At 52.1% G+C, this 19,534-nt stretch overlaps 1 protein-coding gene across 1 annotated transcript; it reads left to right on the top strand.

Annotated features, from left to right (window-relative positions):
• The first annotated feature begins 245 nt into the window (after positions 1 to 245).
• Positions 246 to 4,088, top strand: NKX2-1 (NK2 homeobox 1). Its single transcript, XM_032623854.1, has 3 exons — positions 246 to 425; positions 1,126 to 1,511; positions 2,471 to 4,088. The coding sequence occupies exons 1-3, from the start codon at positions 349 to 351 to the stop codon at positions 3,196 to 3,198; spliced, it is 1,191 nt and encodes a 396-aa protein (XP_032479745.1). The 5' UTR covers positions 246 to 348; the 3' UTR covers positions 3,199 to 4,088.
• The last annotated feature ends 15,446 nt before the right edge of the window (positions 4,089 to 19,534 follow it).

The raw sequence follows: 19,534 nt of genomic DNA, 5'->3' as shown, positions 1-19,534 counted from the left end.
GCCTTAGCAGGGGATGGGGGTGGGGAAGGGTAGCCGAGTGTGGGTTGGAGGAGGCGTGAAGCAGGGGGCCCTAGCCCTCTGGGAAGACCCTGAGCTGGGGGGAGGGCGGCGCGGGGATCTGGGACAGCCTCTCGGCGGCAGCCGATCCCCTGCTCGGCGCCTCCTCCGCCCGCTGGGATTCTCTCTCGGGTAGGGGGAAAGGGGGCGGGGAGCAGAGGTGTCCTTCTGACGGCGGCAGAAGAGGCAGACAGACTGACAGACACGCAGACCAACAGTGGAGCCCCAGGGTTCGTCCCCTGACTCCCGAGCTCCTTTGGTGGCGACTGGGGCTCGGCGCTGCGAAGCCAGATGTGGTCCGGAGGCGGTGGGAAGGCGCGGGGCTGGGAGGCCGCGGCGGGAGGGAGGACCAGCCCCGGCAGGCTCAGGTGAAAACCCACCCGCCCCTGGCCCACTCCCCGTCCCCGCCCGGGGAACCCCGACCCAACTGGAAAGTGGTTCACTTTGTAACTCCGCAAGTTGGTTGCAAAGCGGCGTTCACCTTCCTTCCTCCCCAACATCCCTCCTCCTCGGCTACTCCCCATCCCACCTCTTGCCCTCCCCTCTCTCGGTTCCCTCCTCCTTTCCCTCCCCCCCGCCTCCCCCCCGCTGCGCGCCACCGCACCCCACAAAAATGGGGGTAGGGGTTCCGGGGGAGGGGGAAAGAAATGCTTTGGGTCGCGTCTCTGCCTCTCTCTCTCTCTCTGTCTCTCTCTCTTGTCTCTCTCTCCCTCTTTGAGACCTAAAAATCCTGACAAGTGAAACTTAAAGGTGTTTACCTTGACATCAGCATGTAAGCTAATTATCTCGGGCAAGATGTAGGCTTCTATTGTCTTGTTGCTTTAGCGCTTACGCCCCGCCTCTGGTGGCTGCCTAAAACCTGGCGCCGGGCTAAAACAAACGCGAGGCAGCCCCCGAGCCTCCACTCAAGCCAATTAAGGCGGACTCGGTCCACTCGGTTACGTGTACATCCAACAAGATCGGCGTTAAGGTAACACCAGAATATTTGGCAAAGGGAGAAAAAAAAAAGCAGCTAGGCTTCGCCTTCCCCCTCTCCCTTTTTTTTCCTCCTCTTCCTTCCTCCTCCAGCCGCCGCCGAATCATGTCGATGAGTCCAAAGCACACGACTCCGTTCTCAGTGTCTGACATCTTGAGTCCCCTGGAGGAAAGCTACAAGAAAGTGGGCATGGAGGGCGGCGGCCTCGGGGCTCCGCTGGCGGCTTACAGGCAGGGCCAGGCGGCACCGCCGGCCGCCGCCATGCAGCAGCACGCCGTGGGGCACCACGGCGCCGTCACCGCCGCCTACCACATGACGGCTGCGGGGGTGCCCCAGCTCTCGCACTCCGCCGTGGGGGGCTACTGCAACGGCAACCTGGGCAACATGAGCGAGCTGCCGCCGTACCAGGACACCATGCGGAACAGCACCTCGGGCCCCGGATGGTACGGCGCCAACCCGGACCCGCGCTTCCCCGCCAGTAAGTGAGGCCGCCCCACCGCAGGGCCGCGGGTTGAGCGCCGGAGGCGCGGGGAGAGCCGCCGGGAAGGCGCGGCGCCTGCCGGCTGCGCGCTGGGCATCATCAGGGTGGGCGGCCGGGCAGTGGCGCCAACGAGTCGGGCGCAGGATCTCGGGAGTCTTCCCTTGTTGAGCTGAGGGGTCCAAGAAGAGGCACTTGGTAGCTCTGGGGTCCTGAGGGCAGGAGCTGGTATTTGGCGTCTGCCAGATGCGGCCAAGTGGCCGCTCTGCTCCGCGCGGGAGACCTCGGAATGCGGAGGGAGGTGGCCCCCTAACTAAGAGAGCCGGGACGAGCAGGGCGCGGAGAGGCGCGGCCTGGCCGGGAGGGAGGTTGCCCTGCTGGGATGATGCACTCAGGCCCCTGGCCTGGCCCCCTCTCCAGTCTAGGCTTGAGGGAGGGCTTGTGGCTCCAGAGGGGGTTCCAAATGGGCCGGACAAATGCCCTCATTGGGGCTGACCGGAGAGAGCGGCCAAGAGGCAAAGAGTCTGGGGTCTCGGGGTCTCTAGCTTTTCGAAAGCGAACACCTCCCTCTCCTAAGCTCCCAAAGCTGGAGCCTACAGCTAGACCCCAGTTCCTGGCCTGGGCCCAGTTTGCTGCCCGTGGCCCACTAACCGCACAAATCTGGTGGGCTGGGCACGAAAGGAACAGGAGGAACAGTCTTTCTCCACTCTGCTTTTTGGGTGAAGCACCGAGACTGAGGGAGGTAGCCGGGGTTGAGGCGGGGAGCTCTGCAGTAAACTCCTCGACGGCACGGCCTGGGGCAGGCGCTGGCGATCCCGCGGCCGGGCCTCTCAGGGTGGAGGCGGCCTAGGTGAGGAGTGCGCCGTCGGGTCAGGGGCCGGGCCGGCCAAGCGCGCAGAAGGCAGAGGTGGTCTGGCCCGGCCCGGCCCCTGCCGACGCTGTGCGTTTGTCGCTTACAGTCTCCCGCTTCATGGGCCCGGCGAGCGGCATGAACATGAGCGGCATGGGCGGCCTGGGCTCTCTGGGGGACGTGAGCAAGAACATGGCCCCACTACCAAGCGCACCGCGCCGGAAGCGCCGGGTGCTCTTCTCGCAGGCGCAGGTGTACGAGCTGGAGCGACGCTTCAAACAACAGAAGTACCTGTCCGCGCCCGAGCGCGAGCACCTGGCCAGCATGATCCACCTGACGCCCACGCAGGTCAAGATCTGGTTCCAGAACCACCGCTACAAGATGAAGCGCCAAGCCAAGGACAAGGCGGCACAGCAGCAACTGCAGCAGGATAGCGGCGGCGGGGGCGCCGGGTGCCAGCAGCAGCAAGCGCAGCAGCAGTCACCGCGCCGCGTGGCTGTGCCGGTCCTGGTGAAAGACGGCAAACCCTGCCAGGCGGGCGCCCCTGCGCCGGGCGCCGCCAGCCTGCAAGGCCACGCGCAGCAGCAGGCGCAGCAGCAGGCGCAGGCCGCTCAGGCGGCGGCAGCAGCTATCTCAGTGGGCAGCGGCGGCCCCGGCCTCGGCGCGCACCCGGGCCACCAGCCGGGCAGCGCGGGCCAGTCTCCGGACCTGGCGCACCACGCCACCAGCCCCGCGGCGCTGCAGGGCCAGGTCTCCAGCCTGTCCCACCTGAACTCCTCGGGCTCGGACTACGGCACCATGTCCTGCTCCACCTTGCTATATGGTCGGACCTGGTGAGAGGACGCCGGGCCGGGCCTAGCCCAGCGCTCTGCCTCATCGCTTCCCCTACTGCCCGCCACACACCACCAACCACCCACTACACCGTGCGCTTCGACTTTTCTAAAGAACCTGTCCCGATAAGACCAAGGGGAAAAACACAACGACCAAACTGCTGGACGTATTTCTTTTCTTTTCTTTTTCTAAAATTTGCAGGATTTTTTTTTAAAAAAAGAAAATAAAACAACCAAGCGATCCAATTCTTTAAGGAGTCTTAAACAGAGAAGGACATAACAAGAACCGCTTTGGGGGTGTCTTTTGGGTGATTCCGATGGGTTTCCCACGCTCGGGTGGGGCGCAGTTTGGAGAGGGCTCTACGCTGACATGCCTCTGGACTCTAAAGATCGAAAACTTCACTCTGGGTACACTGTGCCAGCAAAGTGGACTTGCCTGTAAATACCAGGATTTCTTTGAAGGGGCGACGGGGGGGGGGGCTGGGGAGAGGAAAAGACTCCTCGACAGATCCCGCTTGCCACTGACACAAAGGAAATGCCCCCCTCCTGGCCCCCTCTGGCCACCCAGGCTCAGCTGAGACCGGCCCTGGTTAAAATTGTTTTATGTCTGATGTGAACTTGTAGCTGTAAAACGCTGTCAAAAGTTGGACTAAATGCTTAGGTTTAGTAATCTGTACATTTTGTTGTAAAAAACAAAAACAAAAAACCAGTCCCCGTCCCCAGCCCATCATATTTTTTATGGGCCTTGACAAATCTGTGTATATTATTTGGCAGTTTGGTATTTGCAGCGTCAGTCTTTTTCTGTTGTAACTTATGTAGATATCTGGCTTAAGTATAGTTCCTAAGAAGCTTCTAATAAATTATACAAATTAAAAAGATTCTTTTTCTGATTAAAAACCCCATCTTTTGTTTGGTTTTGATTTGGCTTTTTTGGTGGTAGGGGGTGTGGCTCAACATTGGCCTGATGAGATTCGAATTGTTTGGGGGCTCAAAGGATCCTGAACCAGCTAAGGAGGCCGGGCGCAGAGTCTTTGCCCCACGGGAAGAGGGAGTTTTGTTCTGCCTCTGAATTAAGTAGAACCAAACCTTGAGCAGTCCTGGGACTTGGCAATAGAGAGTAGAAAAGCTAAACTCCTTCCACCAGGAGGAAAAGGGAGAAAAGAAGAGAAAGAGACTAAAGGACTAGTTTTCAAAGCCAGGCTTCTGTTTCTTAAAACCTCAGAAGTATCTACCGTGATCTTATGCAGCTGAGCCAGTGTTTTAAAGCAGCCGGCCTCGGATATTCGTTTTAAATAACCCCGAATGAATGATTATTTTTACTAGACGGATCATGCCTGTAGATTTCAACATTAATTCTTTATTTTGAATCCTCGGCAGAGCCTCCTTGGGACTAGAATTTGGTGGGAGGCTGTTTTCGAAAGCGAGGAAGTTGTTAGGGGTTTCGTTTCTGCTCTAAAACAGTTATCCCCGCACAGGCTGGCCGACGGCGTCTCGTGGCCTCTCCGGCCTTGGGAGGTGTCCGACTGGGCTGCTGGCCTTGGGGACACCCCTGGCAGGATTTTGGGAGCTGGCCTTTCTGCTCTTTGTTCCAAGGTTTCCGTCTCTGGGCTCCTGGTCTCCTAAATCTTTGTAGTAAGGAATCTTTCTCCTGTCTCCAACTCTCCACCTCTCCCCGCGCTCCCCCGCCCCCATCCCAGCAAAAACAGAAAACAAAACAAACAAATAAACAAAAAACTTTGACCTCTCTCGCTACCTTTAATTTCTTGGTCTCTTTGGTACCCAGATATAGCTGTTGGGGAAGTCTTAATTGCCCCGGGGAGGCGAGGAAGAAGGAGTGGTTGTGGACAGAGAGAAATTGTCGTCCCTTGATGGGCTGTTGCCCCTTGCGTGTCACCTCTGACAAACCTACAGGAAAAGTGGCCAGGTGGGCTGTGGACAGATGCCCCTCCCAGCACTTTTCTCTAGGCCTGAAAGTGTTTGATTGTGGAGGATTGATTCATATTTGGCATGTACTCATTTATCGCCTGGAATTTCAACTTTCTTTTTTCCCTTCTTGCCTGTCACCACGTTTTCTTCCTCTTCTTTGCAGCTCATTCTGACTCCATCTCTCTCTTCCCAGACCCCCACCCTCACCCCCCAGAAATGTGTAAGGAAAATGAGGGGGGGCGCGGAGGGGGGGGTGTGCTGGCACCAGCAGTCCTCTCTGTTGACTTCCTGGGGGCTCTTCTCCGTGGCGCCCTGACTGAGGACTAGGATGGACTTCCTCCCTCGGGTTTGGCTGCTGAGATACTGTTTTCAGTATCTAAAAGAGACTCGGAGATTTCGAGAGGGCAGTTGGTTAGATCTAGAGAGTGTGCTAGCTGGGGGAAGTCTCAGCAGGCCTCACGTTTTGGTAAACAAGAAAAAACCCGGGAAGTCTGAACACTTGTATTGGAATGGGCAGCAGTGGTCCTGGGACAGTGTGTGTAGGTATTTGAGTCACCCAGCTCAGGCCTGGCTCGGCAAGGGAGATGTTAATGCTAAGGTCTGAATTCTGTGGGGTGGGAGCTACCGCTCCACCTGCCCCCATGCCCGACACAAGGGGGGCTGTCCCCCCAGCCCATCTCGCCCAGAGCGCCCCGGCCCCGGAGAGTAACAATTTTAGTGAGCTGTGGTACCCTCAGTCTTATCACCCTTGCACTGGTTGGAGTTTCTACCAAATACATTCTTCTCCCTGCCGTCTAGAGTTGGCTTAATTTTGAAGTCTGTTTACTGGTCCCAAGAAGAGGTGAATTCAGCCGGGTCTGCAGATGGAACCGAGACAAACAGGGCCTTGGCCCCCTTCTCTCCATCCATCACACGGGGTCCACCAGCTCCGGTCCCTGGCCGCGCATCGCTGTAGCTGCAGGAAGCGGCCCTGGAAGGCAATCTGAAGCGTCCTGGTAGGGAAAAGGGTGCGTGCTGGGTGCAGCGAAAGACCAAAGACGGAGACACACTTCATCCCCACATTCCGGTCAGCCTCTGCGATCTTTGTCTTCTCCAGCAGTGGACCTCCCCTAAGTCTCCAGCGTCTTTGGCCCAGGGAGGTTCTGGTCTCCTCTGATGGAGAATGACTTCTGGTGATGTGTCTGACGCTGAAGTGCCTGGAAGAGCCAGAAGCTTCTCCAGGCGCGGGGGCAGCGCAGTTCGCCCCGAGGTCCAGGAGCAGCTGAACGCCGCCACCTAAGCACCCCATCCATCCCTAGGCCCCGATGGCTTCGGGAAGTGGGGGAGATTTTGCAGACAGCATCCCCCCCCCTTCCTCCTCTTCCCCACCTCCAACCCCGCCGTGTAAACACGAGGACTTTCTCGAGAGCCTTGGAGAGCGGCTCTAGTGGCTTCAGGGCCTGAAACCCCAGGCTTGGCTTGTTTGATGTTTAGCATCCCAAAGCGGCTCCCCACCCCCGCCCCAACCTGGGAACCCGGAGCTGTGGGTCGGAGAGGCAGGAAAGCTGCCCTCTCAGCTGGCCGGGCCAGGGACTGGGCCGGGCTTAGGGGAGGCGACAAGATCGGGAAAGAGATGCTCCGAGCCGGAAAGAAGGGAGCCCGGGCTGCCGCCGCCCCCAACAGGAACAGAAGCGGGTACAGCTGGAGTCCTCAAGCCCAGGAGGTGGGTGGGGGCAGGGGATGCGTCACCAGCCAGGGCACCGGCTCTGGGACTGGGCCGGCACGGTGGGAAGTAGCTCGGGGCCCACGAGCGAAATCAGAGGCAGGCCGGAGCCGGCTCGGCGAGAAGCGCTCAGGGCACTTACTCCTAGAGGCGGGGGCGTCCCCGCGCGCTCCAGTCCAAGGGCCTCGCAGGAGGCAGCTCTTCTTCCCACGGCTTAGGGCTTGGCCTTTCTAAGGGCAAGACTGTCTCGGGAGCCTTCCAGGGGATTTTAATCGTCCTGGGGCAGGGGTAGGCCTAGGTCTGGGCTTGAGGTCCCCGATTTTGAGACCTCAGGGAAGAATTCTCATACTTTAGAGGCCGCACACTCTCCGAGCGCGCTCGCCGGCGTTTGGGCGCCGGTGAGGGGCTTTCTCCTGGCGCGAGTGCACAAAAGGTAGCGCGAGTCTCTTCTCAGGCGACCCGGGATAAGAGGAAAGGAGAGCGGGGTTTTCTGACTTCCAACTCATTAGGGACCAGGTAAGGTCAATGCTTTCTCTATTATGGCTTTATCTTAAAAGCGGGTCAATTTAAGATAAGGGGGGGAAAAATCCAGGATCTGTGTGAACCATGCTGATAAAGACTGACCCCTTTCCTGAACTAAAAGCAAGCCAGGCAGACATTCATTTTCTTTAAACAAGAGAGCTGTGAAAAGCTGCCTTGACTTCTGATCTAACGTCCCCAGTCTCTCTAGACATCGCTTTCCCTCCCCCCCCCCAATTATTGGTGTGTGTGTGGAGTGGGGAGCCAGGTGATGGAGGATATTGTTTGCGGAGAACTAGAAAGCCGGTTGGGAAATGTGAATCTAAGGTGATGTGGCTCTTAGGCATGGTTTGCTGGCTTGTTTGTTTCAAATGCTGCTGTCTTTTAGAATGGATGGAAAGCAACAGACTTGAGTATTGGGAGGGGTGAGCCTGAATGTGTTCCTTGATCGGTTCCCTATTAGGAGATGCTGGGTACCACCTTCCTCTGGCCCTCCCTGCCTTCCTGACTGGTGTGCTTGTGGTTGTGCAATTGTGTTCTGTGGCTTCAGGCCACCCTCCTGGGGCCCAATTTGGGCTTATGCCTCAACTTGGAGCACAGAAAGTTTCCTGGTGCCTCTTTGGCCAGTAACTTCAGGAAAAAGCATCCTATCCCCCAATCACCCTCTGCGGCAAGCTTGTCCATCCAAGTGGCCGAAGGAATTGGGTGTTGTTGGGAGTAGAGGAAAGAATTTTTTATTGAAGGGGAGAGCCAAGGTCTGAATGTCACCTGCCCTCCATGTAGTTGTATTTCTAAACTTTCCTTGATGGTTCTCAAAGAAACGGAGGAGGAAGAGGCTCAGCATCTCGAGAGCACAGCTTCTGCCTCATCTGAAGCCACAGCTGAAGTGGCTGGCTGTACTTCTCTCTGATAGTGACCTAATGCCCTACTTGGAGGGCATCTAGGCACAGCCCCAGGATCCTCATTTGATAATGTTTCCCATTTTGTCTCTGCTTCCTAAACACGTATGGTGTTTGTTATTAGTTGAGTTGTAACAAAGTTTTGGAAAGGGTGAGATTTAAATTGACTTTCCCGTTTTATTTCTTTTTTAGTTATTTGCAGGACACTGCAGTGTAAATTAGTCACCGTTAATGTTCTGCTTGAAATGAAAACCAACATAAAAAAAATCACAGGCAATAACAGGCTTTGTTATAGAGGGCTCTTTTTTCCAATACAATATTCACATCTGATTCTGCCCACTCTGTGTGTAGGTGTAAGAGGTTGCATACAGACACCTGTCTGTGTGTGTATTATAGAAATATATACACATATGTATCTAATATATCTATTTCATTAAGATATTCAAAAAGAAAAAATTAATATAGGATTCTCTTAGTAGGGGATCTTACAGAACCTGTTAGATGCAAGAAAGTTGAATGCATTTACTACCTCAAGTAAGCTGTCACATGAAACTGAGTTTTCCTTAAGAAAATCAAGTAAACGAAAACCTTTAGTTTTTCCCACTTTAAATTGGAATATTAATTTATTTTCATATGAAACTCTAGAGAACTAATTATGTTTGGGGAAAATATTAAAATTTGTCCTTAAAGAAAATGAACTTGTTGCCTGAGACACACAGCTGTACATGAGACTTCTTGAAGCAATCTACAACAAAAACTGTGGTCATGTGCTGCACCTACATTACCCACTAGTAGAACTCCTTAGTATGAACACCGTTTCCAGCTAACAAAAACAAACGGAAGTGTTGCTGCCCCTTGTTTGTAGCAAGTGTCCCCCCTATTCTGGCCTTCACAGAGTAGTGGAAATAAAAGGGCAGGTCTGAGTGTAGTTTGACAAGAAGAAAAAGACAAACTTTCCCTCTTCCTTCCCCCCATTTTGTACATTTCCCGGAATCCTGTCTTTGATTGCTACATGAAATTGTCAGTAACACCAGGCTGTTGGTGGAGTGTTAAACATTGCATTTCTAGGGTTTCTGGTGATTGTTGACAATGTCATTTCTACAAAAGATGTCGGGGCCTGAAAAGTGTACTTGGATACCCTTTTCCAGTTGCTATGTCCTGGAGCAATTCTGTGGAAAATCACCCAGAACGGCCTGGCCTCCACCTTACCTAGCATTCTCCCTCCCAATGTTGCTCTGTGAAGGTGTCCAAAGCTCTAGGAAAACAAGGGTTTATTTGGTCTGAGTGTGACCGATTTACCTGATCTCTCAGGCACACACAAGGCTGAGTGCGGGCCTCGCAGATGTAAACCTGGGAATTACCTTAATGACGCGAAGACGACTAAGAGCTGGCTCCTCTAACCTAGGAGACCAGGTCAACGGTTTAACAAATCTGGCTATGTATATAGAGGGAACACCGCAAGTTAGGGTCCCTTCAGGTGCCCGCAGAGCACCAGGTTTCTAAACAGACTTTTTCAGACAGGCTTTTTCGGAGGAGACTCTGAAGCCTAGAGGATTAAACCTCTCTCTCCCCTCCTGGCCACTCAATGGTGCCTTGAGGTCTGCAAGGCACTGTTTTCTGGGTGGAGTCTAAGGGGGTCGGTGGTTCTGGCCAGTGATGGCGTCTTCCTTCCCTTGTGAGTGTGCTTCAGATAGAATTGCAACTCTTGCACCACGGGTGTGCACGGAGCACACATCCCTGCCTCTGGCCAGGGCAAACAGAAGTTGTAGCCAGTTCATTACTACTCGCCAACCTGCAATAGTCACCGAAATATTGGTTACTGCTCCCTGGCAGGACTGCTGAGGCTGGCGCCAGTGTTGTAAATTTTGGAAGTGCTGCAGTGTATCATACCTACAACTCACGCAGTTGGTAAAACTCAGATAGCTGTCTGCATGTCACTTTGGCTTCATGTTGAAATCAAATGGGAGAGCCGTTGGAAATATTTAACAGAAGCCAACTTACCCACAGCCATAGTCTAGCACAGGATGGGGGGTAAAGAGAAAATCTTTGACAAAGATGGTGCCATACAAGGACCATCATGCATCCGTAAAAGTTGACATTAACCTTCCGGTGTGAACTGTTTTCTCACAACTACAATGCCACGCCAACCCAAAATGAGTTGTTGAAAATTCTCGACATGGCTAAATACTTAGATTCTGTTGGTTGGGTGTCTGTGGAAGCTGGGGGTTTGTGTGTTTGTGGTTCCGTTCACTGGTAAGACAAGAGAGGAAAAGAGAGGAGAGTGGAAAAGAGGAGAGGGGAGGGGAGAGGAACAACTGTGCCCAGTGGAAGTGTGTGAGGTTCTGTTGTTGTTTGTGACAGCTGAGTCTCCCCGGTTAGAGCTAGCTGGTCTTTAGGTCGAAGCGTTGGGGCCGGGTGAATGAGTGAGTGTATGGTGTCTGGTGTTTAGGGGTGATGCTAGTAAGGAGGGCTGGGGGGGGGCAGAATGGGAGGAAGTGTGTGTACCATGTCTTTTCGTTGGGCCAGTAACACAGTGGCAACGTAATTATCCAGCTTAAACATGCTCAAATGGCAAAAAGTTGCAAAATAGATGACCTCCCTGAGAAGAGAGGGAGCTGGTTACAGAGGTCTGCAGCCATCATCCTTTTTTCAATACATTTTAAACAAGAGGATCTAGCAAGTGATTCCGATTCAATACACATAATCAGTTTGCAAGTCTTATTTCCATTTGAAAACAGGGCCATTTGCAATCATAAGAGCTGGACACGCTGAAAGATCCAGAGCGCTTTCCGAGCAGATGATGGGTGACAGAGTCGGCAGGCAAGCACTAAATATTTTCTTCTAGCCTCAGACCTTATGCATCAGCCTTCAGTCCTGATGTATTTTAAATCGAATATTCCCGTTGAATATATAACTTAATTGCTTAGAAAATCGAGACTCAATGATTGGAGGGGGAAAATGCCGGCAAGAAAGGTGAGAGAAACCGTGTTAGTTCTTTTCCCAGGTGCTGGTTAACAGTTATTTAGTGAAGAGTACACGGATAAAAGATTTGATGAAAAATTCAAGCTTGTTTTTAAAGTTAGGGCTGCCAGAAGAGGTTGTTTGGGGCTAAAATTCGAGGGTTAGAGCCGCGAAGCCCTGCGCGGGTGCGTTGGGGGCCAGCGGGGCGTCTGCGGGGCGGGGGCGGTGAGCTGCCACCGAAGCCCGGGGGCTGCTCTGCGGCCTCCAGCCTCACCGCCAGAGGCCTGAGACCCTCTCCCGGCCTCGCGGTTTCGTATTGGCTGCCAGGAGTCTCAGCTAGAAGTGTGGGCACTTAAAATCTTGATCTATTTTAAGGTCTCTCGTAGAAAGTTTTGGTTTCCAGGATCAAGAGAAGCAACTGTCCGCGACCTCCCCATTCCCGCCGGCGGCCTCAGCTCTCCCCACCCCCTCGGCCTCCCCACCAACCCGGGTCCGAGGCCTCCCCCCGCCCACCTGCGGCCTCCCCACCCCCCAGCGCCCAGCCCGAGGCCTCAGTTTCTCCTCCCACCCAGCCTCGTCCCCCACCACCCCCAAACCAGCGGTGACTCTCCACCCGGTTCCTAGCTGGGGAGAGGAGCAACCTCCGCTCCGCGCTGCCTGCCCACCTGGCCCCCAGCCGCTTCTGGAAACCTCCCCAAGAAGTCTGGTGTGTGGCTGAGTAGAAATTTCCCCTGAATTTTGACCCCAGATTATATAGTGAATATATTAGTTCACCGGCTCACGACGATGATCCAAGCCCTAATCTGAAGGGATTTTTTAAACGATCTTAAAACACCACCTTTCTTTGAACAAATAAGATCAAACAAAGCCAGCGAACTGCCGCTGTTTTCCCTGATGAGTGTTCCTAAGGAAAAGAGAGATTCCGTCTCTGCCCAGATACCAACATCTAACGAACTTTCTAGTAGGCTGAAACTCAATCTAATAATAGCATGTGCGTAATGTCGATTCAATTTTTATTTCGAAAGGAGAAAATTTATGAACTTCCTCAAGTTGGGGTGCCTCTTAGGCAGGTGTTGTGGTTTCAGACGTCCTTGCAAAGCATTTTCACCTCTGGGAAGATCTCAGGAGAACCAATAGACGGAGCAGGGGCAAGTGGGGAGATTCTGCACAGGTCCTGCTGGCTTACTCAGTTTTCTGCAAAACTCATCCTAAAAGCCCTGGTGTTCGTTTTAACAGATGTCAAATTACAGGGATCACAAAGATCTAAAGACATCCTTCACACATACACACACCAGCTGTAACCTCTCTAGTTTGTTTGTTTTCCTCTCTAGGACCCATTTTGTGGATAAGCTAGAGTGGTCCTGAGGCACAGGTCCACCCTCAGCCAAGGGGTGGGAGCAGGTCAGGCCTCCTACAACGGGGAGCCTCCACACTCCCTATTTCTGCAAAGCGGGAGGACAGAACTCCAACAACTGACAGGCGGTGAGGGTGAGGCTGGACCAGTAGGACCCAATCTGCTAGGGTGTAGGGGAGCTAGCTCGTCCACCTGAGGGCAGGGCCCCAGGCTAGGCTCGTCTGGGTGGTCAGAGGGGGTGCACAGGAATGTGTCCCGCAAAGAATCAGAGAGCCAGAGCAGGCTCCCGGGGAAGGAAGTTTCAGCCACCTAACAGCCCCATAGCGATATGGTGACTACATAACCATTTCTAGGAGTGCCGGTTGAATTGTGTTGATTCCTTCCCACCCTCGTGGACTTCCCTGGGGACCAAGCATACACAGGCTTAGGATTGCTGGCCCGCCTTCAGCAGCAGTCCTAGTCTGGGGGAAGAAACTTCAACCTGCCTTACTCAGGAAGTTCTGTCCCTGACTCCCAAGGCTGAGGTGGGAGACCCTCATTAGGACCCAAAGATCACCGCAGAAGCATCACATTCTTGTATTTATAGCCCAAAGTGGCTTCACTATCTCCTTTTCATTTGTTTCCTCATCCTCCTCGTTTTCTATTTTTTCATTTCAATGCCTACATTTTACTTGCTTCCTTGTCCAATTCCAGCCTCATAGCTGCAGTATTACTTTGTAGGCAATTCGGTATCATTTTCCTAATGTCAGAACTAAAAAGAAAAGCAGATAAAGTGGATGCGCTAAGCCATAGAGAATGAAAGCCAGCAAGGCCCATATGCGAGGCCAGTTGGGGGGTAAGAAGACCAGAGAACCGCCAAGGTCAGCCTATCAGAGGACTAGTGAGAAAAATGAGGAAAGCAAAGAGAGGCAGCAGCACAGAGAAATTCAATTAATGTCAGTAGATGGGAAGGAAGTAATACAGCCCCGACCTAAGGCGTACGCCTGGCCTGGGCAGGCAGAGAACGGGGCTGAAGAGGAAACATGTCTGTGTGTGCTGGTCCGTCTTTGAGCTGAGGGGCGAATCTAGCCACCCCTTCCTTCCCTCCTGCCAGACCTTAAGAAAAGGGACTTTATGCTAGAGCCAATTAAAGGGCTATGGAGCTGAGGGACCAGGGACTGGAGTTCGCCTCCCGAGTTCCAGCCTGGTCAGCTCCGGGCTCTTTACCCCGGGGAGGAGCGAATTCCTGGGAACCTGATGGCGGCGGGGGGGTGGGGGGGAGGACGGTGGTAGAGGGCGGAACCACCCGGTGAGGAAATAGTGGCTTCTGGAAACTTCCGTGGAAACATACAAAAACCCGTTCCTTCACACAAGTGCCCCAACCCTCCTCTCTGCAGTTGGAGAAGGGACTTTAGAAAAATTGGTCGTTGCCGACCCTGACTGTTGGACAGCGCCCCCTTTCGTCCCTGTCGGCGCGGCCTCGAAGGAGGCGCCACGTGGAGGGAGTCCCAGCCGCCTGGGAAAAAGGCAGGGCGATTCCGCTGCGACTCGGAGCCGAGCCCGCCCCGCAGCCCTCACCTTCGGGTCCTGAGCCGCTTCCTCTGGTGGAAGGCGGGTCCCCAGGGGGCGACCGGTTCCCCGCGACCCTGGAGGACGCGCTGCGGACAGAACCGCGTCGGTGCTGGAGATCCCTTCGCAGAGCCGGGCGCGCTCCCCACGCCCTCCCCGGGCCCGCCCGGCTCTGCGGGGCCCCCGCAGCCTCTGAGCCGCGGCCCGGGAGGAGGCCAGGGCTTGCCCCGCCGCCGGGGTCTCGGCCCCTGGGAGGAGGGGGAGGAAATCCCCACCCCCCAACTTTCAACGACCGACCAGTCATCCCCTCCTACCCTCGCCCAGCCTGCTTGCAGCCTTCTCCCAGGGGTCTGAATCCTCGGGGCCCTTCCTTTTTGAAGGGTCTCGCGCACACTGTGATATATTTTAGCTGCAACATATTAACCCTTTTAATACCCTAGCATGACACGGTTAGTGAGGACCTCATGTGGTTGGTGACCGCGGAAGGGCACATTTGAGACTCTTCCCCGCCATTGAGGCATAGGCTCCCCTCCCCACCCGTGAGGCCGAGGAGAGGGACCCAGGCCGAGCGGCGGCCCGTCGGGGCGGAGGGCGGCCGCCCAGCCTTCCCGCCGTCGGCACCCACCGCTCGGCCCCAGCGGCCAGAGGCGTCCCGCATCTCGGTCCCCTCGGCGACTCCGCCGTCGGGGCTTTTTCCGGAAAGGATGAGGCACCGCAGAGCAAAGGCAGGCAAGCCGGCTCCAGACTCCCAGGTCCTCCTTCCTGGACCCGCGCGCTCGGCCTCCCTCCCCCGTTAATGTTCTTCATTAATTTCGGAGGCAAAGATGTCCAAGTTTGGGGGGAATTCGTTTCATCTCTCCTAAATTCAGAAACGGAGTCTTCAAAAGTCTTAATGTACGTGTTTAGTTTTTTTCTAGCATTCAAATGAATGCGAAGCCACGGATCGAATCCCGTCACTCATTTGGGGTTAGCTTCTCCCGATATTTCACACGGAAAACAAAACTGGGTCCCTCTTATTTGTACTTGTCCTTAACCTTTGCAGCAACTGCTGTAGATGCGGCTCTATCCATTCTCTAATAGATTTTTACCAGGGGCTGGTGACAGAGAACTGATTTCTTTTCTATTAGGGTTTAGCACATCTTTGTTGAAGGCCTGTAGAATGACCAGGGATTAGATTTGCATCTCTTAGACGCCCTGTGTGGTCTTTGTGCGAAGCTTGTAACTGTTAAAAATGACTTGTTAGGAAGCGTGTGGGCTCTCATCGCTCTCCTTTTGACAGAATGATTGTGAAATTCAGATTGGCCCTGTAGGATTTAGCCCGCAGATTCCACCTGAACTCGAAGCAATTAGACCCTAATCTCACTGCAATCATATTTGAGTTAGGATTTGTTGCACATTGTTTACTTCAGTTAAAAGTAGTGGAATATATATATATATTTTTTTCTCTAGCTTTTAAAGTGAAATCTCCAGGCGTAAAAACCTCAGGACTTCTTAGAAACGGTTTTGGTGGAGATGGGGATTTCTTTTCGGTACGGTTTCCTCCCAGTCTTCCCGCCCGCCCCTCCCCCATTTAAATAACTCTTCTTTCTTCCCTTGTGGCCACGCTAATGCCCGGAGTATCTTCTCAGGGGCTGAATTCAGGTCTCCTGGGAAGAACCGCTTGGAGATGACTCCCTGCTTCCAGGGGCGCCCAAACTCCGGCGTCCCCAAGTCCCGGACTGGGCTCCGCCGTCCCGCTGGAGCGCGGAGCTTGCCCACCCTCGCTGGCTGGCGGGCTAGTCCCCGAGTGAGCTCCGTGCAGCGGGCGCTGGTCGGGTCGGGGGTCCGGCTTCGCGCGGCTGAGCAGACGCTTCTAAGGCGCCCGGCGCCCGCTCGGCCGCACGGCGACTGCGAGGCGGCGCGCGTACTGCGACCGCCGCCTGGGTCCGGAGCTGCCCCCGGGACCCACTGCGGCCCCTTGGCGCCAGGACGTGGGGGGAGGGAGGGTGGTCTCCTCCGCGCCTCTACCGGCCCGGCGGGCGTGGGGCCTCGCGGCCTGGCTGCGGCCAACGTCTAGGCCCGAAGCGCCCAGGGCGGCCTCCAGCCTCTCCTCGCCGGGCCCCGGCCCAGAGCGCGGGGCTCCGGGCGTCCCCCTGCCGGGCCGTCAGGCTCTCAGCGATTCTCAGGGCATTTCACCCCGCCGCGGTTCCCAAAGGGTCACCTGCTGTTACTGACTGTCAAATCAGGTCACCTTCGTGGCATTTCTTGATCTGTGGTGACTTTATCGCCTTCGTTTATTTATCCAATGCGACTTTGTCACTTTATTTCCTCAGAACATCTCATTTGGGAGACACATGACAATGACTCCGGGTTATCGGGATTTTTCTACTTTGATTCACAACCACTTATTTGCTCCCAGTGAGTCTGATTCGGTTCCCTGACTGCTTCACCTTTCTTAGCACTATCGAGCGAGCCAACGATGTAAACAAAAATTTTCTAGCATGGAGGACCTCAATGCCATATATTTGCGGGGGGAAGAGGGAGATACCACTTTTGAAACTTCCCAATAAACTTTTTAATAGCAAGTGCTCTCGTTGTCACTTGTCTCAGAAAAAAAAAAATTAAAATGTTCTTTGTACTTGATTCCACAGCAAGGAAGGAAAGCCAGCCTACAACCTAATTCTGCCTTTGTAACTAAAACATTTTAAATGAAGAGAAAGTACTTTGCTGACACTACTTATATAAATGTGAGCAGTGCTAGCTGCTTTAAGCAAGTGGCGTTCTCTTCCAGTATTTTCTGCGGTGGAGTCTATTTTAAAGAGGCTCATCTCTTTGGATAATTCTTATAGCTAATGATTCTTAACTTTATTAAGAATTCTTAAGGGTTCAAAGGAATAAAGGAGATTCTGTCTTGGATGGGGGGAGGTGGGAATGTGGTCTTGGGGGTGGGGAGGAAGGGGGGGCAACACTGTGATAATCTCTTTGAGATCTACCAGAAGTCTTGATCTATTGATTGAGGATCGCGGCTCTAAATGAGTCCCGTGTGCAGTTTAGTGCAGTTTTTCATTTGTGAATAGGGACTGTATCAAAATCCTAGTGCAACCATGACAATTGGGTAATCACACACAAGGCATCTTTGCTAATGGAGAGATTCTGTAAATATGTTTCTAGTGAATACACAGATAACAGTCACAGTGGAAGGGTCAGGTGCCACAAATCAGAGATTACTCTGCCAAGGGTTGCCCGCCATCTGAGGCTTAGGAAGGACGTTAACTGCCTTTGCACTCTCAGAATACTCTCCTCAGTTTGTGATTTCACTTACTTGACCCTACTTCTGTTATTAAAAAGCTGGCAGGCGCAATCAAGGGCAAGCAGGTTGGCTACCTACCCTTCTGGCAGCTCTCCAATATTCCCATTTAGCTGCCAGGAGACAAGGAGAGGGGTGAATCAGTCCTGTAAGCCTGCAGTAGCTAGAAGGTATCAGGAAAACTTTAGTGGCAGCAGGCGGATCCACCTATCAGCCCCGTTTCTAAATTCTTCACTTCATATATGTAATAAATTACTCTGGGGAATTCACTCATAGGAAGGTCAGGGAGGGGAATGATAAGAAGTGACTTAGGTAGGGGAACTCTCAAGCAGTTTCTTTGGATAGTAAGTTGTAAGTGCATTACTTGACAGCTCCAGTTTTGAAAACTGCCACAAACAGAAATACGATTTTCATTGCTAACAGGGAGCAACAATCAGGAAAAATGTCCCTTATCAGATAGGAGTAGGGAAAAATTAAGAGCTTTTAATGAAATTTGGAGGATTATCACTTCCTGTCCATAGAACAAACCTCTGGCCTTTCACATTTGCTTTAATAGAGAAATTGGTGCTAATTTGTTAAGATTTAGGTACTCAGCTTTCAGGGAAATGTGGATTTGAAATATATAAAAATAATTTTTTCCTATCTTAAACTGAAACAAGCAGGTATTTGGCATACAAGAGCATTGCAAAAGCAAAATACATCTCTCGCTAGTATTAGCATTCTTTCCTTGGAGATGTAAAATCTAGGAGTATATAACATGAAAGAATCATAAGCGTGAAACAAGACTTTCTAAGTTCCCTTTGTCGGCAGGATAGGCCCTTTTCTCATACTCTTACATTGGAAGTGGCTCTGGGATCTAGAATGAACTATCATGACTGACGATAAAGCCATCACTTTTGCCAGTGGGTACCATGAGAAGTAAACTGACTTCATGAATGAAGTCTTCTCCAGGGAATTTGTTTGTGTGAGAGGACTTACAGCACTTTTTGAACAGGAAAGAAAAGTACAATTCACTGAAGTATGAGTGTTCAGGATGGCTAGAAAAGTGTATTTTTGGAAGAATATTATATTTCTAATATGTCAGGTGGTCTCTAGATGTAAGATATTTAAAAAACTAATTTTTTTCAAAATTAGACTATCATTACATTAGCGTATTCTTAAAGAATGGAGATAGACATTACTCATCTACATTACCAAAGGGGAAAAATATTTAAAAACCAGATGACAGACCAGCCTTATAATTTAAACAATACTGAATGGTGAACAATCTTCCAAGTTCATTTAAGCAGGAATAGGGAGAGAATCTCTATAAAAGTGAATAAAAAAGATCTTATTGTACCGATATGCCTAATCCCCCATTTTATTAGCTTATAATGCAAATCATTACTTGCTCTCGCTCCTAAGAGCCATTTTAATGTAATGGATTCATTTCAGACCCTCAAGAAAACCAAAGACTATGTCTTTTTATAAGTTTCTGAGGAACTTTCAACTGGTCCCACCCAAGTTGAAGACGTAGGTATATTTTTTTCTTGCTTTTTAAGTTAAAAGTTGGAATTTATGCTGATGAACATTTTCCATCTTGACTAACACTTGCTGCCAGAGGAGTTTTTCTCTCAAGAAAACAGATATCAAGTGGACAAAAGGAGATTTCAAGCCTCTGTGATTTGATAGTAGTCACATTTCACATTCTTAAGTTTAGAGCTGTAAACAACCATATTGGTTTTCTTCCTTTTGTATATCTGCTGTTAGTCAATACCTGTGTACTGACTGGCACATAATAGTTGTTTAGTAAGTTTGCTGAATGAATAAATTTATGAAACTCACTATTTCCCTGACTGTAATCTTTTTCTGATATATGAAAATGTAAAGATAAAGGAGTATTTTTAACATGTTTCTTTTCTTTTTAAAAATGTGAACAAAATATTGTTAAGATTCTATGTGGGTTTGACTCAGAATGACAGAAGAGTGTCCCCATTCTATGTCAGTTAGCAAGAGAGGAATCTCTGACTCACATTTCTCTGCCTATTCAAATGAAAACTGTTTTAGGTAATGCTGTAATGTTTAAAACAAACAAAAAACCCCCAAAGCTTAGATGTAGCACAAAATGAACCCTAAAAATTAATGACTTGGAAAATCCACAGAGTTAAT

Source organism: Phocoena sinus, chromosome 2, assembly GCF_008692025.1.
Source record: "Phocoena sinus isolate mPhoSin1 chromosome 2, mPhoSin1.pri, whole genome shotgun sequence".
Classification (NCBI taxonomy): Eukaryota; Metazoa; Chordata; class Mammalia; order Artiodactyla; family Phocoenidae; genus Phocoena; species Phocoena sinus.
This window is presented reverse-complemented; position numbering and strand designations above follow the sequence as displayed.

Excerpts from the sequence above, each read along its gene's own strand:
- NKX2-1 (XM_032623854.1), top strand. The coding sequence starts at position 349 with ATGTGGTCCGGAGGCGGTGGGAAGGCGCGGGGCTGGGAGGCCGCGGCG. Across the intron at positions 426-1,125 it reads ACCAGCCCCGGCAGGCTCAG|CCGCCGCCGAATCATGTCGA; the intron begins GTGAAAACCCAC and ends TTCCTCCTCCAG. Across the intron at positions 1,512-2,470 it reads GGACCCGCGCTTCCCCGCCA|TCTCCCGCTTCATGGGCCCG; the intron begins GTAAGTGAGGCC and ends TGTCGCTTACAG.